This window comes from Lissotriton helveticus, chromosome 5_1 (assembly GCF_964261635.1).
Source record: "Lissotriton helveticus chromosome 5_1, aLisHel1.1, whole genome shotgun sequence".
NCBI lineage: Eukaryota > Metazoa > Chordata > Amphibia > Caudata > Salamandridae > Lissotriton > Lissotriton helveticus.
The window spans coordinates 1,575,228,755-1,575,254,174 of NC_136065.1; the positions used below are offsets into that span (position 1 = coordinate 1,575,228,755).

General features: G+C 43.4%; 1 protein-coding gene across 1 annotated transcript in view; it reads right to left on the reverse strand.

The window, feature by feature from the left end:
• The window catches only part of LOC144755602 (acidic mammalian chitinase-like), a 61,531-nt gene that overhangs the window by 24,826 nt on the left and 11,285 nt on the right, over positions 1–25,420 (reverse strand). The window contains exons 3-8 of the mRNA XM_078644712.1: positions 19,135–19,336; positions 16,329–16,385; positions 15,691–15,862; positions 12,597–12,721; positions 11,487–11,610; positions 10,325–10,507 (exon numbers count right to left, since the gene is read on the reverse strand). Of these exons, the coding sequence (XP_078500838.1) occupies positions 10,325–10,507; positions 11,487–11,610; positions 12,597–12,721; positions 15,691–15,862; positions 16,329–16,385; positions 19,135–19,336 (863 nt within the window). The remainder of the gene's footprint in view (positions 1–10,324; positions 10,508–11,486; positions 11,611–12,596; positions 12,722–15,690; positions 15,863–16,328; positions 16,386–19,134; positions 19,337–25,420) is intronic.

Genomic DNA, 25,420 nt, shown 5'->3' on the forward strand with positions numbered 1-25,420 from the left:
CGCAACTGGTATGCTAATGCACAAATGGTTAAACTATTCCTTTTTGTCCATGAGTACTTAAACTACCTTCTTACTCAGATAGATGAGGTTCCTTATTTAACAAACATGCTACATCTACCAGTGTCTTTTGTGTAGGTTGACGTCATCCCATTGTTGACTTGTTATGTTTCCATGAAACCATGTCTTATAGACTTGAAAACTACCAGAGAAGGTATTACTCATTTCTTGCCCAAAAATGAGGCATAATATTTATCCATGTCAATATTATGAGATGTATTTATGGCAGCTATTGTTGGGGGATGTTGCGTAAGAAAATGTTAAATTAGAGAGTAAGGGAATTGAAAATTTGAAGTCAAAATCTTGAGAATAGACACATCTAGAATTCTTCCAAAGAAATCCAAACTCAGGTTAAAAAAAATATGACTATAGCAAACTATCGAGACAAAGAGCTGAGTTCTGGGACAACATCCAAAAGTCGACGTGCATTGTATAAAATGGAAGAAATGCAGTTCAACTATCCTGTCAAATTTAGATAGTTGCAAAAATGAGGAAATTGATGACTTGTTCCAATCTTTTCATGGGGACATTTCATATTCCTGGTGGGAAAGTAAAAGATAAGGTAATCAGAATGTACTCAGTAGTGTTGTGCTTATCAAACTGAGTAAGCCAGGAGTTAGACTACCTGATTCCAGAGATATTAATATTGATTTGTTTTGTCAAGCGCTCGAATGCCAATGGCATCTTGGCACTAATGTCTATCTACTGCACTGAATAAAGAACGATTGCAAAACTCAGACTTACTGCTTGCATCTATTCACATTGAGCAAGAGAATAACTAAGTTTTCAGCTGTTTCCTGAAGCTAAAAAAAAGACTGGTCTCTTATGTGTTCAGGTCGGTTATTCCACCGTTGTGCTGTGGAGTAAATAAAACTCCTACTTCCCCAATTCCTTTTTTTGATTTTACCGACATTGCTGTCCTAGAATTAGTCAAATGTAGAGGCCTGCTAGGCCCTTTATTCAAGTAGGCTGGGCTATCCCTATACAGGGTATTTTGATCCAAGCATAAGGCCTTGAAACTGACTCTTTTCTTCACATGAGGTCAGTTAAGCTTTCGTAATGTCCCAGACACTGCCTTGAACTTTGCAATTCTCTTTACCCGTCTTGAGCTGGTGAATGCCTAATTATAAGGCATTACAATAATCCAGCCCTGATAACACCAAGGCTGTGACCACTGATTTTTTTAGTTCAAAGGGATGAATGGAAGAATCTTCCTGATCTTACGCAAAACCAGAGGAGGTGAGTTTATTAATCTGTGCGTTGAAGAACAAACTGGGAACCAAGATTATTCCCAAATTCCTGAAAAAGATACCGGAGTGGGAGGAGAGCCAAGCGTCTGGGGCCACCAGTATTGATCCCAAGAGACCAATTCCTTGCTAAAAGGTGAACCTCAGTTTTAGCCGTATTAAGCATAAGACTGTTATCGTTCATCCATTGTTTAATGGCTCTCATACATCCATTGAAGCGGTGTGCTGTCTCATCAATACCATTCGAGATATAAACAACAATTTGTGTGTCATCTGCATATGCTACTGGAGCAAAACCAAATGACCAAATTAGTCTTGTCAGGGGTCCCACATAAATGTTCAACAGTGTGGAGTTCAGCGATGAGCCCTGAGGGACTCCATATAGCAGTGTAAAGGACTTAGAAATCCAATCCCCCAAGGCCAGTGATTGTTCTCTGTGTGAAATAAAGGAATGAAACCGCTCCAAAGCTGAGCCTCCAACTCCACTTTCTACCAAGTGATCTAGCAAAAACTTATGGTTAATGGTGTCAAAGGCTGCCGATAGATCCAATAGGATCATTGATGCCTTGCCTATATTATCCTGGGTACTTCTCAGCTCCTCAAAAGCCACAACCAGAGTGGACTCTGTGCTGTGATTTAACCTAAAACTATATTGTGCTGAATCTAGGATTCCTTTCTCCTCCACTAATTTAGACAGTGAGATGTTCATATGTTTTTCAAGGATCTTAGCTGGAAAAGGTAACCAAGAAATAGGGGAGAGGAGTTGGCCTAACCGCTAGGGCGGTCGACCTTGAATCTGGGGATCCGGGTTCGAGTCTCGGCAATGACGCTGAAGATCCTGTGATTCTGGGCAAATCACGTAATCTCCCCGTGCCTCACAAAAATCAATGTGTCCTCATTTAACGCAACTGGTGCTTTGTAAAGCGCTCTGATACAAGCTACCATCTGGTCAAGTTCGCGCTATGTAAAACTCTGTAGAAAAAAATATAGAAATATAGTCCTTCACTTTTTTTTAGATCTAATGAAGGTTTGTTCAAAATAGTGGGAGAATAGAAGCCTTTTTCCATAGGAAAGGGTCAAGAATCCAAAATGGAGTTTAATAGCATAGTTTGGGGGAGTAATCACCCCAGCAACCTCATGAACAATTTTTTTTTGGGGGGGGCAAGGGTCAGACGGGGCCCCAGATTTTGTATGGCCTATCAGTTGAGCTACTCTTTCCTCCATAAGAAGGGAAAACTTAACAATGGTATTTTTACCAGGAATTGTACTGTTTGATTCCAGTGATGAAACCAAAGGCCTGCCATTCATATTTAATTTGCCATGGATTTCCTCCACCCTATTTTTCAAGAAACCCACAAGTTGATCACAGGCCAGCTGACAAGGGACCATAGTGCAGTTTGAAAATAATCTGGAAAGTATCTAAACTGTTTTAAAGAGTTCTCATGTGGAAATCGTAGCTCAATTAATTCTCTCTGATAAATATTTGCTTTTCTCAATAACAATCAGATTTTCATATTCTTGGATAAATTATGATATTTAATCTTTTCGCCCCTACGGTAGTATTTCCTCCACACTTATCCTGCCTTATATATTTTTGTGTTAGTTCCTTAAACTGAGCAGAGAGCCAGGGGGGCAGATGATCTTCTTCTGTAATTTTTGCTAGTTTTAACAAGGGTGAGATTGGTAACAGCAGCTCTTAACCACTCCGAATATGTCTCTACAGTTGGCTTAGAGTCTTTCATAAATCGGGGGTAGGATCTGGTTAAAACGTCTGCCAGGGCTGTTTTGAAAATTTTATTCCATGCTTGGACTTTTTGTCATTGCACATGTTTTTTTATAGCATTAGTGAACGAGACAGATTCTAAATAAAAATTGACTGTAATAGGTAAGATATATTCAACCTTTAGATCTGACTTGTTGCAAAAAAATATTTTCTGAATAAGTCCTGTTATATGGGTGGGGTAAATCACCTGCTTGTTAAAACTGTACACTCTCTACCACTAGGCAAATTTCCTGATTAAGATAGTTTCTCAACCTAACTTTTGTTTTATTCTGTTTATTACGCATTATACAGAAAGATTTGGAACTCCCTCCCCATCCACCTTCGGCTGACCCAGGACCATCTCGCCTTCAGGAAACAACTCAAGACCTGGCTGTTCGAGCAGTAGCATACCCCTCCCCCCAAGCGCCTTGAGACCCTCCCGGGTGAGTAGTGCGCTATACAAATGGCATGATTGATTGATTGATTGAAAGATGCCCAGAGCAAGGGCAGTACAAGATAGTACATCTCTGACATATATAACAATGTTCTTTTGATCTATAGATAAGCCATATTAAGAAATTAACATTATAAAAAACACAACTTGGGACAGTCTATATGTCAATTTAGCATCATCAATGATACAGGATACAATAAAAGTGAAGCATTTCCAAACACCTCACCAAGTTCATCACTCTCCCAGAAGCCTTCAGTAGTGCTGAAGCCTGCTCAGCACATGTATTTCATAAACCTCCCTGCTCAACCTTACTTTCAGAAGTAATGAATCCATTATGATTCACTTTCCCCTGTGATTGTGTGGTCTGCGTAATCATTTAATCCCGATTCCTGTGTATACTCCCCTATAAAGTGGTTCAGGTGTCCAGATCCTCCTTTAGATTATCATCTCTGTGACTAAATTTCATATGGACCTCCTCTGCAATCGCCAACTCTACCACATCCCTATGCCACAATTTAACAGAGGGTGCTTTAGCACCCATCCACCCAATGGCTATTCTCCTCCTGGCCAATAACAATACTAACTGTAGGAATTTCCAGTACATCTTCCACTTACTAGGCTTTTTAATAATGCCTAGGTGGCACATCTGAGGGTATTCCTCAAACACCATCGCCTGATGTTTCATCACTACCTGCTGCCAAAACTCCCGTTTCTCAGACAGTCGTACACTATGTACAAGAAGGTAGCACCCTCACACCCACACCTAGGACAGACTGCTCCCCTACCACTATACATCTTACTAAGTTTAATCAGCATAATGTACGTGCGGTGCAAAAAATTAAAGTGAGTTGTTTTAAATGGGGGTCTTTAGTTCTCAATGGTTTGCACCTTTGTCTTAATAGGGACCCTTGCTTCTAGTCAGGGTAAGGGAGTTACGCCCTTAGACAACCCCTGCTCACCCCCTTGGTAGCTTGGCATGAGCAGGCAGGATTATCTCAAAGGCAGTGCGTAAAGTATTTGTGTACACATACAGTAATACAGTGAAAACACTACAAATGGACATCACACCAGTTTAGAAAAACAGGAAATCTTTATGTAATCAAAACAAGACCAAAACAACAAAAATCCACCATACATCGATCAGGAGATGACCAAAAATAGTTTACTCACAAAATAAAGCTTGTAGCAACAAATAGCTGCACCTGGGACTAATATGACTTGTGACAGATGAAAATCCCAAAGTACGGCGCCAACCGTGAGCAGCACGGCATCAGGCTCAGAGTCGCTCGGACCCCAAGGAATAGTACCTTGGCAAACGATGAAAATAAAGGCAATTCACGGCGCCAGGGAGGTGATGCTTCGTTGGCGCTAGGTGATGTCGGTTCCTTATGACAACAGGGGAAGTGAGGCGTTGGTTCCTTACTGCGATGCAGGGGAAGTGAGATGTTGGTTCCTTACTGTTGCAGGGGAGGTGACGTCACAGTGGCGTTGAGGCATCAGTTCCTTACTACGATACAGGGTCAATGGATTCGGGAGGTCACCCACGTCAGGTATTGGCTCCGCGATGATGAAGCATCAGCGTCAGTGAGGTTGGGGCTGCGATGCGAGTCAGGGTGGTGCATCACGAGTGGTGCCCTTGGCTCCAGTGCAGCCAGCAGCCTCGTTGACGGCATCAGCAGGCATTGGGGCTGCGGTGCAAGTCGTGGTGGTGCATTGTTCACTTCTTGGGCATTGCTTAGAGGTGTCTCACATGTAAGAATAGGGAAGCTTAGGGCCTGCAAGTAGGTGCGCTTGCCAGGTCAACATGGCAGTAGAGACTGCGCGCAGACACTGCAGGGGCAGGTCTGAGACCCCTTTGAAAGGCTGCTGGTGTGGGTGGCACAATCAGTGCTGCAGGCCCACTAGCAGCTTTTGACTAACATGGTCTGGGCACATACAGTGTATTGGACTAGGGACTTAGTAGTAAGTCAAACAAGCCAATTATGGAAACACGAATCCATATGCACAAGTTACATTGGGTGCGCTTGCACTTTGGCACTGATCAGCAGTGTCAAAGTGCCAAAAGCATCTAGACCAGCAAAAATGGAATCTATCTCACAGCACAGCAGAAATATAGGAGGCAGAGTCAAAAAAAGACAGGAGAAACCACACCAAGGATGCCAGGTCTAACATGAGTTAACTTAAATTGACAGCTCAGATGCTGCATCCCAATCCGAGTCAGGAAGCTGCTCGGACAACTCCCCTCCCATGTCCGCCTTGCCACTGGCTCCCTCTAAACTATATCAGTCTTAAGTGCGTTGCAGAGGTGCATCACTGAATGGCTGGCCGGCCCAACTGTCAGTATCAACTGCAATATGTTCTTCACCCGATGGGCAGCCGGGAAGTTGGTCCAAATCTGTGGCACTGTATGCAACAGTTTAGCATAATGCAGGAATTACCCCGTCCCAGCACAAATGCCTCTCGAAGCCTCCACGAATGTAAGGAAGGTCTTCCCTTGGTATAAATCCTCCATCTTTTCACAGCCTCCTTCTCTCCATCGCATCACTGACATTTCTTCCGCAATGTGTTTAAATTGGAGCAACGTCCATATACCCAATTCTCCAGCAAATGGCAGTCGCTTGAGCACCCCCATTACCACTCGCTCATAAAGTTCTGCTACCTGTCGGACCAGATAGGGGCATCATGCAGTGTCCAATATCTGCACATAAGAAGTTCCCTCAAAGGATACTTATCATAGGTGCCACGGAGCAACCTCTTCTCCCAGTTATCATCCTCATGCTTGCTCTCACCTCATGCTGTAATTTTGAAGCGAAATAATAAAGCCCCAAGTCTGACAAATCCATTCCAACCTCCAACATATCACACTTGAGTTGGGGCAATACCACACAGCTCCTTCCTCCAGCCCAGACATGAGAGACCAACAAATTGTCCACCATCTTAAACAGGGTGCATGGGAGCATAAAGAAGACATTCTGTTTAATAGACAGACACCAGGGGAGGATCACCATCTTTGCCACAGCACTCTTCCCACCATAGAGATCAGAATGTGTTCCAGAAATGTACCAAATTAGTCAAGCCACTCAACTATGGCTCTATGCAGTGCCGCAGCTCAACTGCTACTGCGTGACGCACCCTGATTCCAAGATATCAAAAGGCATCCATCTCCCAATGCAACACCAATGATCTGTGTCCTGGATTCCCACCAGTGCCCCTATTGAGAACAATACAGATTTACTTCTATTAACCCGAAATCCCCCCACCATCTCAAATGTCTCCACGTTGGACAGAAGCAATGGTACCGCTTCCAAGGGCCCCACATGTAGAACAGCACATCAGCATAGAGTGAAATGAGGTGCGTCACATCCCCCACCTTAATACCTGCATCATTCATTGCAGCCCGGAGGAAACCCACCAGCGGCTCCATTGCTAAGGCAAAGAGTAATGTTGAGAGTGGGCATCCCTGTCGGGTGCCACGTTGCACATCCCACGCGGATGGCATCAGACCTCCACTGTGTACCCTTGCTCTGGGTGTAGTGTATAGTATTTTCACTCAGTGTCAAAAACGGGGGCCAAAGCCCATCTTCTCTAGGATGTGTTGTAAGTAACCCCATTCTACTGTGTCAAATGCTTTAGTTATATCTACTGACACAAGTGCCATTTCTGCATTATCAATGCTGGTCTCGTGTATGACGTGGGCAACCTTACGCAAATTGAGGGCCATACTACGTCCTAGTATAAAACCACACTGGTCCTCATGGACCAGTGTTCCCATCGCAGCTGGCAGGCAATTCGACAGCAGTTTACAAAATACTTTAATGTCCACATTCAGCATTGTGAGAGGACTATATGATGGATCCATTACACATCCCCCCGACTTGGGTACCAAACATACTTCCCCTTCCCTAAGTGTTGTGGGGTAACACACCACTCCCCCTTGCCTCTTGAAATACTTTTAACAGCAGTCCCGCCAGCTGCGCCTTATATGCCTGGCAGAACTCTACCGGGAATCCATCACCCCGGGTGACTTTCTGCAATTCATATCAGTAACCACCTGTTTCACTTCCTCAAGAGTAATATCTGACTTTAGCTCGTCTCGTAAGAGGGATGGCAAATCAGAAAGTTCCTTACTTGCTGAATAATCTGGCACTGTCATATCATCAGCAGTCACACCTCCCCTGTAAAGGTCTACTAGGTGGTCCTTCAAGATTTCAGTAATAAGTCACTGTGTATTGACCATGGTTCCGTCACCACGGCGGAGAGTCATGATGGGGGTTTCTCTGTCCCTCTCCTAAGTAGCCAGGCTAGCCATCTACCTATTCGGGGTCCCTCTCGGTGTAGTTTCTGCCTGTGCTCTCGTCTTATCTAATCTGTCCCATGTATCCCCAAGATGTCTTTTGATTTCAACTAAGGAGTCAGCTATATCTGGGCTCTCCTCATCCAACTGCTGGGCCTCCGCTAATTGCTTCTCAAGGTCCCCCAGTTTGGCCTGCAGCTGTCTACGCAGACCACTTATCTTAATAAAACATTCCCCAGGTATAACCGCTTTGAGCGCCTCCCACTCCATGCCCCTGCTCGTCATGGTGCCCCAATTACACATAAAAAATTCTGTAATCTTTTCACCAAGGGCCTGTCTAAATGACACATCCAGCAATGTCTTCATCTGCAATCGTCAAAGTCTCCCGTAAGATTGCGTCCAGGCTCCATTCCACTCCAGTAGCATGGGGAGTGGTCAGATAAGAACCTACCCAGGTAGACTACCTTCTGTATATCTAGCTGCATATTAGATGTACCCAAGGCACGGTCTAAACGGCTGTAAGTATTATGTTTGGCCGAATAGCAGGAATATTCCCACCCTGTTGGATAACAATCTCTCCACACATCTACACATTGCAAATTATTCATAACATCAGTTAGAGTGTCCACCATACCTAGTTTAGTCATACCGCTGGTTGGCCGTCAATCTATAAATGGGTCTTGGACACAATTGAAGTCCCCCACCACAACAGTCGCATCACCATATTACCCATCAGTGTTTGCATGTTTGGGAAGAACTCCCTGTCCTCAACATTGGAAGTGTAGGTATTCAGAATGTTATATCCACCCCGTCCAATAACCCCTGCACCAGCACATGTCTACCTTGTGTGTCAACCTCTGAATCCATAATAGGACAAAGTTGAGGCAAATGTTTTGGACCTGAGCATACGACGAACACTGCTACGGCCACTTGCATCTGTTTTTTCCGAATTTCGCTGTCAAGTTGTATGTTTAATAATGTATATTGTAAGGGACTGTGATATCAAAGTGTGTGTCCACATCCCCAATAAAATTCAAAATAAAGATGTAAGGAAAAAAATTGCTGATACCAAGCCCAGAAGGAGTTGATGATGATGCTGAATGCGTGTTTGCCCTTTTCAGGAAATACAACCTCCCTGACTCCTGACAATTACAGAGTTCTGCTACAAACCAGGTATGCAGTGTGCCCATTATTTCTAAGACAATCTAGCTGCAAGCTATTTTACATTCCATGCTCTCCTAGCATGGTGCATAGAAGTAGGTTTTAGGGTGTTAGGTGCTATGGATATCAATGTTACCATGGTTTGTTTTTAAACACCACAGTGTCCCTAGATCCCTGTTTAGGGACTGGTAGTAACCCAAAAACATTGACGCAACTGTGTATTGGATGAGGTTCTGCGGGCTGCAAAAACCTGTGTTGTACATTGAGCTAAGTTCACTCATGTCGCTTGTAGGTGTGAAAGCAAACCTTGTAGAGCTAAGCCAGAGACTCAGTTTATGCAACATGACCTGCCCATCAGACCTCTGCAAGACTCAGCCGTCAGTCTCATTATATTCAGCATGCCCTATTCCAAGTGTTCTTTGAAGACTGTCTTTCCTTAGCAGCCAAATCTATGATTTCCAGCTACCTCAAATTTAACTCATATAAAAGGGAGCTCATTCTTTTCAGATGGGCATCTTTGATTTGGCCTCTTGCGTGGAGTCCAAAAGAACCTGGCCATCATCCAAAACCATCATGCATCCAAAAATCTGGGCACCAGAACTGATGCCAATCTCTCTTTTTCCCCACAGGCCACCTCCCTATCTGCCACCTGTTTCTTTCTTAAGAAATCCCTTCAAACATTATTTGAGTAGATTGCTTCCACTGCTGGCAAAAGAATGGTAGATACTTTAATTACCCTTAGACCTGACTATGGTAAGTTCCTCTTGCTGGGCAGCTCTAAATATTCGATACAGCACCATCAAGTTGTACAGAATTCCGCTGCTCGATTGATCCTTAACATTCCTAAATGGCAGCCTACTTTACCATCACTAAACTCCTTCACTGGCATCCCATTATCAGGATAATCCAATTTTAGGTTTTTTTTTTCCATTAGCGCAGTTCAAGACAAAGGCCCCAAATATCTTCTGGATACATTTTCCTTGTATGCACTGCCAGAGCCTTGGGGATTATTTGGTCGTAGACATCTTACTTCTCCTTGATTCCACAGATCCCATGATGGTGGTCATTCCTTCGATTTTGGTGCTGCCAAACTCTGGAACTCCTTGCCATTGCACATTCGCTCTGTTACATCTGACCATTTTTTCAGCCACAAATCAAAACCTGCCTCTTTTACTCATAGCTACTCTTGTTCTTCTTACTCCGCTTAACCGCTGACTGATCTTCAGCACTGGGATGCTCAGGTTTGAGCAGCTGTGTACTCTATAAAACCATTCATTTATTCATTCATTCATCTCAAATTCAGGTAGAAAATGACACTTTGGTGTTAAGAATTTGCAAGGGAAGCTCACCTCAAAATAGGTTAAGATGCCTGGCTCCTTGGTATATTCACCAGCGGTCCCTGGGCCATTGATCTGAGCTCCCGGCTTTGTGTCATAGCCAGGAATGGTGAATGACCGCCCATATGTTGGAAATCCCATCAGTAGCTTGTCTGCTGGTGCACCCTTCTCCTTCCAGTAATTCATAGCATACTCCTGGAGATACAATCACAGCAATATGGTCAAGAGTGAGAGAGAGTGTTATGGAACACATCAAAGTTTGCTGCACAATGTGCTTACATCCTATATTTAGCAACGCCCAAGTCCTAAAGTTGATACATAAATGAAACAGTGGCTTTTACAGTTCACAAAGAACAGCCATTACTGCTACAGTCATTAATGCATTACTCAACAATGCCAACTGTCCCCTTTAGATAAATGTTTTGTTATCATAACAGATTTGATGTCAATTAGATTCTGGTGGACAAAGCACTGGCAAACCAGGTCAGAGGACGTTATGGTCCCTGCTCCTCTTCTGGGAGACTGGTCACCAGATTTAGAAATCCTCGGCTTCCTGCCGGTAACTCGTGTTTAACAGTGAAGCCACTGTGGTGGCACCACTGAAAGCACTGATCCTTTGCCGAATGGGCACCACCTTTGGCAACGTATATTGGTTTTCAAAAGCAAACTTCCAAAAGTTTATAATTGAAAGTCAAAAAAATCAAAGGTTGGCCCTGATGCGCCGAGTTTTCTCCCACCACATGGGGGTCATTTCTGTTGCTTGCTGTTTAGGACTTCAGGCTTTCCCGGGCGATCCTGAACAGAAACAATTGACTGCACATGGACCGCCCTAAGGAGGCGGTGCCCCTGACCTACATTAACCAACTGCACTATTCTGGGTGGGCCGTTAGTCTATGGTTTCAGGCCAGAAAGCCAGCTGTGGTTCCACCTGCTGAACCATGGCACTTTTAAATGACAGGGACGAACCATGAGTTTGGCGGACGAGGCATCTGCCAAACTCTAAAAAACTCTGGGGCTTATTTACAAGGCCGTGCGCCACTTTTGCGTCATTTTTAACATGGGGAAAGTTACGCAAAAGTGGTGCTAGGGTCTTGTAAATCTGCCCCTCAATACTTTTAAACATGTCAAGAGATATATTAGAGAGCAGCCAGGACAGATGGAAAAGTCCTCTTACGCAGTTGTAGTATGCATAGCCTCCCCAGTCGTTGCTTCCTTTATTCAGAGGACTGTTGAAGCCGGTGGTCCTGTCCCAGGGTCCATGGAAGTCATAGGTCATTACACTGATGAAATCTAGAAGCCTTACAACAACAAAAAAAGACACAATGACTTATCTAAGTACAGCAAGTTATGCGTGTCGAGACTTTTGAGACTCAGCTGGATATACAGACATTAGAAAATCAATATGTCAGATTTTCCACACTGTAAAAACTGGTGCAGCACCACAGCGAACAGTGCCTTCACAAATGAATTCTAGGTGGCCCTCAGCAATTCCACAACAAAAGGAGCACAAGTTAACGAAGAATTGTAGGCCCTACACACTCTGGGTAAACCCAATCCTATTTCCACTGTTACCCCAATATTTAGAGTAAGAATATTCTTACAAACTAGCCAAAAAAAAATAGGTTTAATTCCTTAGGTGACAACTTGATACTGAATAAACAACTAGATATGGTGAGCAAAACCTGCAATTACTAAGTTAAACTCTAAATGCTGCCTGTCCTCCCCCCCCCTTCTGATTCTGAGTAGTTATATTTCATTGCATTATCTGGCCCCAAAATTATACCACCTGCTAGTGACCATTACCTTCTTACTTAAGCTGCTGCTGGAGAGTCAAATACACCATGGAGAAAAGCCCTACCATCAGGTCTCATCAGAGAAGATGGTACACCGCCTGAAAAAGCTTACAGGCTCCATGTACCACACAAATGCCACAGGCACTAATAACTTTTGATTGTAATAAGTTAAAATGAGATTTCCCAAACTAGGTACCAGGCGCTCTTACGCCACCAACGTTAATCAGTCTCCATAAGCCAACTCTATGGCCATCACCCCTACTGTGGGTTTACTCCCATCCGCCCTAGGGAAGGTGCCACAAGAGATCTTTGACACACAAGGTAAAAAAGGTGAGGAGTACAACATTCTGGTGGAACTCTAGAGTGAGGATATAAATACCAACTAAGACCTTCCAGTGAAAGACTTTGTGTACATGAAATGTCTTCCTAAAGTGCAAGATTGCATCAGTTTCCTTTTGATGGTGGTCGTCCGGGCCATTTGGTGTACTTACTCTCCAAGTTTCTTAATTTCGTATCCAGTGTCAATGGTTCCTTTGGCACCAGACACAGCCGCAGCGACAAGCAGTCTGGGGCGCCCTGTCGCTTTGCCTTCGGCTTCAAAAGCTTCAAGCAGTTCCTGGTTAAAAATACAGGTAAGAGTCACAATTGTTATGCATTACAGTAAACCGCAAAGGATATTTTTCTGCAACAGTACGTCACCATGATCAATATCCTAACTAAGGGGACCTGGGAGATTGTGAAACCTTCTCACCGTTTCATTTGTTCACCTACACTGTTACTCCTAACTTACCATCTTCCTGTTACATGACCTGTTCGAGGGGCTTATTTACTAGCCCATTACGCCATCTGTACGTCACTTTTATTGATGCACCGGCAGCACAATGGTCTTCCCCATATTAACAAAGGCCAAGTAAGTCACCCTGCATGACTTTTCATGGTCTTGTAAAAAAAATTCCCTTTCACACATACCTCTGCGTGAAAGGGGCGTTCCACAGGTGTTGCTGTGGGTGTTCCCACGCAATATCCATGTAACTTTAGGCATTCCCAGATTTACAACATTTTGTAAACGTGGGAATGCGTCAGAATCCTACGCCTTCCCAAGGGAGGCGTAAGGAGGTGCAATGAGGAGAAATTCTTTTATTTTTCCTCGTTTTTTACTTTTTCTATGCATGCTGCAGAGGAAGGTGTCTCTTTCTGCACAGAAACAATCATCCCCTCAGCGCAGGCACCCTTGCAAAATGACGCAAGGGTGTCTGCGCTTGTGCACAGCTGCTGTTTGTGTGCCAGTGCAGGGGAGAAGGACAGGAATGCACCGCATCTTGTAGATACAACATATTCCTGCCCTTTTATTGTGACGCACGGCAGCGCAGCAGGAAGGCTTACTGCGCTGCCGTGCATGAAATTATTGTAAACGAGGCCCTGAGTGGTTATAGCTTGCTGAGGATCAAGCCACAAACTCTCACTCGTCTACTACAGCAATGGTTCTAGGATGCTAGACGTGCTGCAAGGGGTCGCGTGATGCAAGGATTAGCAGAGGAGCCCAGAAAAATCCTACAAATGGCCACACTTTTCCCAAGCACTGTACTAAGAAGACCTCATTATCCCCAGACCAGCAGACATTCACTTACAATTTCTGTGTGGCATTTAGAGGTATGGAGAGATTGGACAAGAGTAGGGTGGCATCTACTTATTCCGCGAGGTGAAATTTAGGGTGTGAACACATCTCACTGTCCATCACTTAGCGGGGCTACGGAACATGGAAAGGCGGTATGGGAAGACGTGGAAGATGGACAGCGTGTGGGGAGGAGGGGCATATGGACTGGCACAGGACGAAGCTATGGGACATGCTTACCGTGTGAAGCCATGAAACAAAAGCATGGGAGGAGCCTGGGACTCACAAGAGACCATGGGAGGAGTCATGGCCACTGGCACAAGCTTACAGAGCGAGGAGGGGGCAGCATGAACAGGCAGTGGAAGAGGCAATATGGACATACTATGAGGGGTAAGGAAAGTATAGACAGTTAGAGTAGCTGGGGGCACACAGGGAGGCACTGGTGGGAGCTCTGTAGTAAGGCGGAAAGGCAAAAAGTGTGTGCTCACCAGAGGCACATGAGCACAGTGTGAGGAGCAGAGGGACAAACAGTGTGAAATGCACTCTCACGTGAACAGTGTACAGAGGATAAAGTGCAAGGACATGTGCCCGGGAGGAAGCCAGGTCACATATAAAAAAAAGATGGACCCACATGGCAGGCAACCTAGGGAGATGGGCACACATGGGCACAGGTTGAAGAGACAGGAGCACATGGAGAGAGAGTGAGTCTGATTCAGAAAATAAATTGTACATTTATGGGTACCTGGGCAGTTGCAAATTCATTGAGGAGATTTAAGCTTTTGTACGCGATTTACAGACTTATTTGGCGTGCTTCAGACTAGTTTGTGATTTGCAACTTTTGCACCATGCTTGTTACTCCTAATCCTAGTTTGGAGAGTAGACGCGCGGAAACCTGGAACCTGCCTGGAATTAGGATGTTTGTTTGCTTTCACAACTATTATTTAATCTCAGTGTATACCCAGAGAGTAGTACAGCGGCATGATGTAAACTGAGGGGTCTCCTCTGTGGAATGTGATGAGGGGCCCCTGCGTCTCCCATAGCTGACAGATATTCATTGACCTTGGCCTGAATGGGTACCCCTGACGTGTTTGGGACCTCTGAGGTGTTTTGGGGCCCCCAAAGGGGTGAGGTCCCTCCACGCCTCAAGGCTGCAGTGGCTTGAGTTACACCCTGGAGTAGTATTTCGATGAATGTTCACCTAATTTACATTACATTCCCTCGACTAAATAGCCTGCTGCTCCCCTGGAAACACTCATTAACCCTCGAGCTGTTACTAATGAATGCTTATGAGTGACATCAGTGCATGCAAGAGGATGGCCATCCTGGCTCTGTGAATCCATTTTTAGAGCTGCTTTCAGAGTTTGTGAATCTTTGTGTGGGTCCATCTGCTATATACACAGTCAGATTTTTTAAATTTTGGCCCAGTGTGAGGAGCCGGGGCCAAATGGATGCAGTGAGGGGGTCCAAGGATACATGGAGAAATTGGGAAAAGCAGGAGATAGAGGGTTGATGGAGAGACGGTTTCAGGAATAAGACACAACCACAGCTGCACGAGTTGACAGTATGAGCGGCTTGTGTTGAGTAAAAATACAGTGTGAGGCAAATGGGCACCAATGGCCCTTGTGAGAAGCTGAGGCTACACATAGGCGAGGGAGGCACTTGGACACAGCGAGCGGGGCTAGAAGGCACATGGGCAGTGTGTGACGTATTAGCCAATACGACAGCACAGAGAGTTAAATGTGTGCTGATCACTGGCTCTGTCCCAGTTCTACTATCCTTTCAAAGACATAGGGAAATTGCACAATCTCAATGTGACAAGACAACCCCCTGCTGTCTGAAAAGGCTTCTAATGACAAGTTCATCCAGAGTTTAGCCATTTACTCTGCCTGTGACAGTTTTAGGAATGGCCTCAGCTGCTCCCTACAGGTAGGACCGTCTCTGCATAGATTTCATCTTTATACATGTTCACTGACCTGAACCAGGATGGTGAAGCGCTGCTTGTCCTCTGGAGGGCTCCCTCTGTCCGCATGCCCTGGGTACTCCCAGTCCAGGTCCAGTCCGTCGAACCCATACAAACGAAGCCAGTCAATCACCGAATCAATGAATATTTTACGGTTCGCCGCAGAGGAAGACATAGCTGTGAATCTACAACACAGATCAATCAAAAGGTGCTTGCTACATGGGCATATTTTCTACTCTGGATCCTCAACAACAATCACTGTGGTAATCAGTATTGACATTTCTAACTTTGTGACAACTTATCAATTTCAACTTCAATGAAAGTTTGAAACCTCATTAAATATCAGTAATATCATCCCCAGCTTCGGTCTACCACTTGAACAGAAGTACAACCACAAATTTCAGTAATCATCTACAACTTAACTTTATAAGTCCCTTTTCAACCCCCGAGTTTAGACCTATGTCCATCTCTAATCTCACTGATTATTCCCTTTTCTAACTTCATGGAACATCTTCTCAAACTTCACTGTCTCCTTCATAGTCTTACTCACTATCTCCTCCCAGCTCCACTCTCTGTTGGTTTGTAAATGTTGATCACTGACCACACTCTCATCCCGAAGTAGAACGTTCTGATTCTAAAAGCAGTTCTTACTTCGCAGTACCAAAGGTCCATCCTCCAATCGCCAACAGGGTGCGTAGTTCGGGATTCCTATGGAGCAAAAAACAGTTTTATTATTTAGAATGATGAGTTTCAGTTCAAAATCTCACCTGAGAGGCTTAACATTATCACCTCCTGAGACACTTGTAAGGACGTTATAGTTAGGCTAAGATTCCACTCATAGAAAACCATTTAAATTCAGCAGTTACCTGAGCTAACTATAACTCAAGCCCCGTATTGCACTGCTAATAACCTCACATATTACATCACTCATGACATGGTCAGTGACATCACTGATGACATCTCAAATGACATTACTGATGATATCCTCAAGTGAGTGTAAGTGTTTCACAAACGTTTTTGAGACTTATAGATATATACTAAGCTAAATTACTATTTGTGTGTACTACTGAGTGACACTGCTTCTAACATATGTCAACTGAGTGCCTGAATATCTGGAGATATATATATCCAGATGGATGTTTGGCAAATTATTATTTCAGGATGAATCTCTGATACAAGATATGGGCAGTTTCATTAAGGTATTTTTATAGATAAACATAGCCATAGCAAACTTGCTGTTGTTTGGGACACGTTCAAATCTGCTTTTAAGGGCTATATTATCTATACTAAAATTGAAAATAGATTTAGAACATACTGCCTCACTAATAATATCTAATCACTGTCCAGAGATGCAAAAAAGTAAAATACACATTAAAAAATTAGAGCTTAATAAAGACTATGGAGGGATGGCCTTACCTAATATCAGACTTTATTATTTTATTGCCCTTGCGATTATGGCAAATTGTTGGAATACTAAAGATCTATAATTAGTTTCATGTTTCTTGATCAGTTTAGTTATTTACCAGAAATCATAAAAATGTTGAGATGCCCCAAAAAAGGAATAAGGCAAACCAAATGTGTGGGTAGGGGACGTTAGGAGGCACGTTTGCACTAAGAAAATAGGGCTAAATGCAGAATTACTCTTTTTGCATAATTCAGCACAATCTTGCAGAAACTTTAAGTAATTCTGTGTGAGTATGCTACTAGGAATTACACAATTTACACCCACCCCCACTTTTTATACTAAATTATGTTATTTTACACACATAAGCGCCTAAATAAGATATGTTCAAGCACATTGCACGTGTTTTCAGATGTCCAAATTATATAATCAGTGATGGTGGCACATACTGCTAATGTGCGATCTTTTGGAATAAAACGTATTCATTTATAAGTTTCAGAGCAAAACTAGATTACCCAGGGAGAAGAATATATGTATAGAGATGTCAATTGCATGTTCACTGATTATACAACGCTGAAAATGTACAAAGCTCTTAAAAATTGGTTTATGAATGAGCATTTTTCTTTCACTGTTCGATATTACATGTTAACTTTGATATATGAAATTTGAATTTAACCCACTTTTTATTTTCATAATCGGCAACTGCAAATTATCCAATAGCCTACCCAATACAAAATAGGATTAAAGTACTAATAGACCCAACCAGTAATAGCTATTAATGGTGCCAGCATAGTGAGTACTTAAAATTGTGAACTTTTGTCCGAGGCCATGAAGGACAATAATGATGACTTTTTGACGTAATGAGTATCAGAGGTCATCAATGTTCTAAGACATTTAGGAGCCTTAATCTTACTACTAACACATTTGCCGAGCCAGGACCTGCAACTGTAATGAACTACAATGTTCCGTGCAACATGTTTATGTTTTAGTCTTCATATTTTTACAAATACTGGGAAGAGATTTAAAAATGACAAATTAACCGTGGCAGCTGCTGCTTAACGGGGTTAGCGGGACAGGGGGAGAGAGGGATAAAAAAAGAAATCCACTTACCTGCAGACAGGCCACTGTCTCTCGGTCCTCTTCCGACGTTGATGCAGAAAGCAAGAAGCACACAGGCTCCCCTAGCCAATCACAACGCTGCTGTCAACAGCATGACAGCAGCTTCATGATTGGTCAGAGCGCCGTGGTTCAGCGCTCAGACTGGGAGTGGGAGCCTGTGCATGTTCTCCACCCAGGCTGTGCAATACAGTCGGGTGGTGTACATGCTAAGTGCGCATGACGATTTGGCCTGCACAAGATGACCAGCCAAACAGTCATGTGCACTTAGAGAGTGCCAACCACTCCGCCCCTAGCCCCTGCTCTGGTCAGCCCAGCCTGCCTCGCCCTGAAGCCAATAGGGAAAAATAAACGGATAACATTGAGCTATTATCAATTTATTTTTCCTTTTTGTACTACTCACAGAAAAGTGGAGGAACGCTCCTTATCGGCGGAGCCGCTGCTGCAAATGAACCCAATATTAGCTGTTTTCAGGGTTTTGGTGCTTGTTTAATATTTCAGTATTCCAAACCACTGAGAGGGAAAATCAGAAAGTCCGACCACGCCTTGGATATAGACGGGACTCGGTGATGAAGCATGCCACCAATTGTAGGTGAGGCATGCATGCACAAAAGCCACTTTTATTTTTAATTTATATTCCAAACCCACCAAAAGTAACAAATGAAAGCAATCACACAATGCTACCTAATTTAGTGTACATTCATTGTGGCTTTTTTTCCCTTAGCTAATATTGCCTTTGGAAATTTTTACCTTTATACCATTATACAGAAAAGTGCTTCTTTTGCACCTTGACTTTGCACCTTGAGTTTCCAACGTTTGGTGTTTATTTGTCCATGGAGGGCATTAATAATGCAAAAAAATGTTTTTTCTAAGGAGCCTAGTGTCAACCTTAACTACAAAGGTGGAAATGCATTTAAATGTAGAGTAATAATTACTGACTTCTCCTTGAGGGCGTTGACCTGCAGGTAGAGCTCTGGGTCATTCTCTTCATAAGTGGCGATCTTGTGGTTCTCCATGCTGGCAAAAGCGTAGATGATGTGTGTGCACAGCATTGGGTCCACATCTGCTGGCCAGTATGTTGCTGGTGCTTCTCTGTACTGCGACCAGTTGGTGAAGTAGCAGGCCAATTTGTAGGTTGAGCCTAGAAAGGGAGAACAGAGGATGGTGTGGGTGGTTGCAGAGGATGGCAAAGGTTTTTTGGTTCCACCTCCAATAGGATCCTTGCCTCTAGAAAAGGTATGCCAAAGGCCAACACTTTATTGGTCCTGGGGACCACCTTGAATATACCGGGTGAAGCTCTATATAATTCAGGCCTGGTCTGGCACCTGTCACAGTCCTCTAGCTCACAGTAGTAATAAAATGGTCCCAGTGCTCCCAAGCAGTGAGCATCTACCAACCACCAAACATTTTGAAAAACAAATTAATTTTAAGAGTACAGAGGCTCTTGTGTACTTAGAGCAAACCACACTCTGCGCTAAGACACTCTACCTCATTTACAAAGCGTCTTAAAATACATGTCTCCACATGCATGATGGAAAGTGTTACCCTTCCACCCAGCACGCTGCCTGTTCAATGAGAATGTTGAAGATGGCGTCAGTGGGGCACACCACCACATCTGCTTGGCTGGCCAGTATGGTAAAGGCCTGCCCTGTGCCCTGTGGGTCCAGGCATCCGTGTTCAATAGTCAGCTCTGGGTCTTGGTGGAGCTGGCGGGCTTTGAGCCCCAGCAGCACCTCAGCAGTGAGTTTTACATGGTAAAGTATGGTAAATAGTTGGGATGGTGGAAATGGGCCTGGTGATCGTGCATCTCAAATTGACATTGTGTAAACAGGCCCAGCCACATGTGCTGCATAAAGGGAAATGATTTCTTTACTCATCAAATGTTCAAGCTGCCATGGCAACATGGGTTCGATCTATGCGAGAGCGTACAGCAGGGCATGGCAATGTCTGCCTTACATATAGGACAAGGTGGATGCTGACATAGCAATCTGTGCTACACACATGGCAGTATGGAAATAGGAATGCTGTGTGAGCTTCACATATAGGATAGTAACCAACCTTTGGAGGCAACGTTCGAAATCCATAACAGGCATTTGGAAACTGTGAAGGCAACGGTGCTTTCAAACCTGCAATGTGAAATCGAACATGCCATGTTCTGTGGGAGCCGCACATTGAGGGAATTGACTTGGCAATATATGCTGTATGTACTGTACATGTGGAAATGGGCAGGGCCTTGTGCACTTTACATACATGGCAATGTGAGTGCTATCATGGCAATGTGTGTTATGTGTAATGTGGGATTGAAAAACAGATTTGCAATGTGCCCCATGCGTACTGTATATTATAGAAAACAGCTGTGGGATTTTTTTTGTGCATTTATATAATTGTGTATTATTAGCATTGAGTAAAATGCGGATCTACACTTGAATTTACATGTATACTCATATTTGATGCCATAACCTTTGAAACACATTCACTATGACATGTTGAAGTGTCTTTTCCTGGCTTATGCTAACAAGGCCTCAGGTCTTAACTACACCTTGTTCTAAAGGGATGTCTCCACCTGCATGTTCACTGTTTATTATTTCTGCAGAACATGATGATGAAGCAAATATATAAAGCACTCAGAAGCTCCTAGGAGTGTCCCTGCACTAATTCAAGAGCAATCCAAATTACAGTGTGAATAACCACGTTTTCAATCCCTTCCTGAAAGCAGGTTCCGAAGCTTCCTGTCTCAGATGCATCGAAAGAGAGTTCCATTTAGGTGGCCCTAACAAGGGAAAGGAGTGCATGCCAGTCGTTGACAGTCTCACTCTTGGCACTCTGGCCAAAGCGCCTCACAGGATTGTAGAAAAGACTAGAGTATGGGAAGCCAGATAGCCAGGACCAATATTGAGGAGAGCACGAAAAATCAACTTCGAACAGAATTCTCTTCTTTACTGGGAGCCAGTGCAGAGAGGAAAGATGACTCAAGATCCTCGTTCTCTTTGGTGGATTCAGAAGGAGGTGACCACAGCGTTTAGCACCACTTGCAATCTATGGATAGCATATTCTAGCAGGCCAAGATACAAGGCATTAGCATAATCGAGCAAAGTTGTGTTTGTGTTTTTTCCATTCACGTTGTGCTTGCTGTTCTAATTTTGTGATCAGTCAAGCGGGCACATGCATCAAAGGAAATTGCATTCGCAAATGGTGCAAATCACAAAATTCGGCCATTTGCGAATGCAATTTCCATTTTTGGGATGCATTATGCATTTTGTTGTTCTCGCAAATTTAAGAAATCGCTAAATTGCGATTTCTTAAATTGCGATTGCATTTAAGGAATCTCAAATTGAGATTCCTTAAATGCAATGCATAAAACTGTTCAAATTTGGGAATTCGTAAATAAGGGGTGCAAATTACCATGAAGTTGACCTTCATGGTAATTTGCGAAAACTTTGAAAAATGCACAAAAGTGCATTTTTCAAAGTGCCATTTTACACACACACATGCCTTTGGGGCATGTGTGTGTGAACAATTTACTTAATGGCTAATTTCAGGGGTGCAACAGGGTGTCCTTTGGACCCCCCCTGCACCCTTGAAATTGCATTCTCATTTTGCGATTCTTTAATTGCGATTCGCAAAATGAGAATGTCTTCCCATTCATTCCTATGGGCCTCTAGGCCCATAGGAATGAATGGGAAGGGATTCCTTAATTGCGATTCTTAAATTGAGAATCGCAATTAAGGAATTTTAAGAAATCGCAATTTATTTAGCGATTTCTTGATGCATTGCAGTTTGCGATTCCTTAATTGCGATTCCTTATTTTTCGCAATTAAGGAATCGCAAACTCCAATGTTGATGCATGTGCCAGAAGGTCTCTTCTGCTAGCTCACTGAACTGTATTCGTTCACTGTAGTTCACTTTTGGTTTGTAAATAGTTTGTCAGCATATTTTGTATATAATTGTAATTGTACTAAAATCAAAAGGTACATGGTTAATGCCAGACATAAAAAGTATGGAGCATGTTCACTGAGACGTTAAAAATACACAGATGCTTACTTGACAACTTGCATGCTGCTTTAAGGATGTCCTGAACTTTCTTATGCTGTCCATGGGCATCATTTCGAGATCACCAGGGGTCACAGCTGCTACCCTTTGATTGCCTCTTGCTACCCCTTGATTGCCTCTAGCTACCCCTGGCACTGCTTTTGCGACCCCTGGCCTCAGAGGTTGCAAAATCAGGGCCTGGAACACAGGGGCAGCTCTTCACTTGCCTGGTTTCTGTCAAATTTTTTATTATACAAATAGTGAATAATAATATTCACTATTAGTGTAATAGAAATTGAGTACATTAGCTGAAATATGACTATCTGAAGCTAAAGTATAAAATGCTATGAAATGTATGTTGTATGCTTGCTTGCGTTTGAGAGTGTGCTTACGTGCACAATAGTGTGTGAATGTGTTAGTATGTGTAAGCATGTGTATGTGAGTCAAAGTAAAAGTCAAATGGTGTGTGTTGTAACTTCCATTACCCATGGCATTTTGGTGAATTGACGTCCATGATACTGTCTAATTATCTAAGGAAAGTGCTGCAAATATGACTTATAGGCATGCAAATAGGATGCCTCTGTAGTGTTAAACAGGAGACCAAAAACATGACTAGAAGTCAGTCAATGAGTAAATGGGAGCTTGAACGCTGCAAGATGTGTTTCACACTGCGTGGAGTGAAAAGGTGCTTCACATTCACTCATATTGGAAAGTTGTTGGCTTTTGTTGTGAACAGTGGGCGGGAGAGCTAAAAAGATCTGTGTTGTATGCTGCTTGTGTGCTTCTTGGCACGCGAGCTTCTTAGAACGTAGAATGTTCTATCCTGGTTCAGTGGGTAAGATTCTGTATTGGGCAGTTGGAGCTGGACTGCGCCTGTTGCCAGTCCGTGGTTGTCAATTAGGGATTGACATTATTGGTCCTTTAAATTTGTCTGGTTGTAAAGAGGTTTACGGGTTAGTTTTGATTGACTATTTTTCGAAATGGCCAGAGGTTAAAATTGTAGAAAGGATTACCTCTAGTCAGGTTATTGATTTTCTTAACAATGTTTTTAGTCGTGAGGGTCTCCCTTCAGAGATTATTTCTGATAATGGAACGCAGTTTATTAGCAGTGAGATTTAAATATTTTTTAAAGAGCATGGTATCTCTCACAAGAGGGTTTCTAATTATAATCCTCAAGTGAATGGTCAAACTGAGCGCTTTAATAGAGTTGTAAAGGAATCCATTCAGTTAGCTGTTAAGAATAATTTGAACTGGAAAAAAGCATTATGCGCCACTTTGCTCACTTATCGCATTTCGCCCAATTCTGTGACAGGGTGTTCTCCTTTCGAATTATTAAGGGGTCGCAAAGCTGGCTCTAAATTGTTACCTTGGTGGTTAAAATCTGATGAGTCTGCTTTGCTTTGTCTGGTTTTGATGTCAAGAAAGTGAGAGAACGTGTTAAAATTTATCAAGAGAAAATGGGTAAATGTTCCAACAAAAGAGTCTTAAGTCACAAGGTCAGAGTTGGTGATTTGGTGCGTGTGAAATTTGGAAGCTCTCTTGCTAAGAGTTGGGCTAAGTGGTCGGACCCTGTTAGAGTGATTGAAGTATTCAGTAAGGCTGTACATGTTGAAGGGGGGAAAATTTGGAATTTTAGACGTGTATCTGTTGTTAGATCTGACAAATCGTTGTTAAATACTAAGAAATGTTTTTCTCATGTTTATGATGAGGATAATGATCAATTTTTTTGGATGATTTTAGTGCTCTGCAAAGTTCACAGAAGGTTCTGCCTATTGATTCTGCTTGTTCTAATGAACCTGTTGTTACCATTCTTGATTCACAGGAGCTTGTCGACAACACTGATGTTTTGTGTGATCATGGTGGTGTCGAATTTGGTCCTGTTAGTCAAGATGAATTTGTGCAAAGAGTTGCGGACTGTGTACCTAGGAGAAGTTCACGTGTTTCGCGTCCTCCTGTAAAAATGAAAGATTATGTTTGTGCTTAGTTTTTTTTGTTTTTGTTTTTCAGGGAGGGGAGGTGTGTTGTATGCTGCTTGTGTGCTTCTTGGCACGCGAGCTTCTTAGAACATAGAATGTTCTATCCTGGTTCAGTGGGTAAGATTCTGTATTGGGCAGTTGGAGCTGGACTGCGCCTGTTGCCAGTCTGTGGTTGTCAAGCTGTTCCACCTATCCTGAAATAAACCCAAATCCTGGAACTAAACCTGTTGAGGACCTGATGTCTTTTCTACAATCTGCTGCAAGTTTATTCTCCTTTCGGATTCAGAGCTGTTTATTTGTTTTCCTGCAACTGAAAACTATCAGTCTGGCCTGCGGTTCAAGCTCCCACTGGTGGCTGCTCCTCCACTATGACAGAAGAGGATCGCCCCTGCTGCGAGCCAGCTGAGGGGAACGGGAAAAATAAAATGATAATAAATTCATTTTATTATCATTTTATTTTTCCCCTTTCCCTCTAGAACCAGCCAAGTCTGGGCGGGGTGGGGCTTGGCTGTTGTCACAGCCTGCAGGGGATGAGTAGGACACACTGTAAGTGAGCATGCCGGTTTTGCCAGCCGTCTTAGGCCGTGTTTGAAAAACAGCACAGACTCCCAGGTACTGTCTGAGCAGCAAACTAAGCCCCTCAGACCAGTCCTGGCGCTGCTCTCATGCTATTGAGAGCAGCACTGGCAGTGGCGTAACAAAGGCCCCCGCAACCCCAGTGGTTACAAGCTCCAACTCCTTCAAAGTCAAGCTTTGAGTGCTGGGCTCGCTAGTCTTCTCCATTTTGTCTTCGGGTAAGTGACATTCATGGAAAGATACTAATGTAAAACCCATCTTATTAGTCTGCCCAGAAAGTATAGGGCTATTAGTCTAACTCACATCATTGCCAAAGTATATTCAGAGGTTATAGGTTATCATGTGAATGAAGGGGGTTTGATTCATGAGCTTATGTCTGTTGAGCTAGATGGTTTTCGTCAAGATCGCCTCACCAAAAATCACCTTTTTTGCAATGTGGGCTAGAGCTCAGACAGGCAGGGACATTTTAAGGATTTTGGGGGCCATGGTCCAAACGTATTTGGGGGGGGGGGGGCATAGTTGCCAATTGTCCCGTTTTCACGGCAAGCTGGAAACTGTTCCAGGTAATATTGTTGAAGAAACTGTTCCTCTTTATTACACACAGGTACGCAACAATAACTTTCTATCTGTAACAACCCTGTACT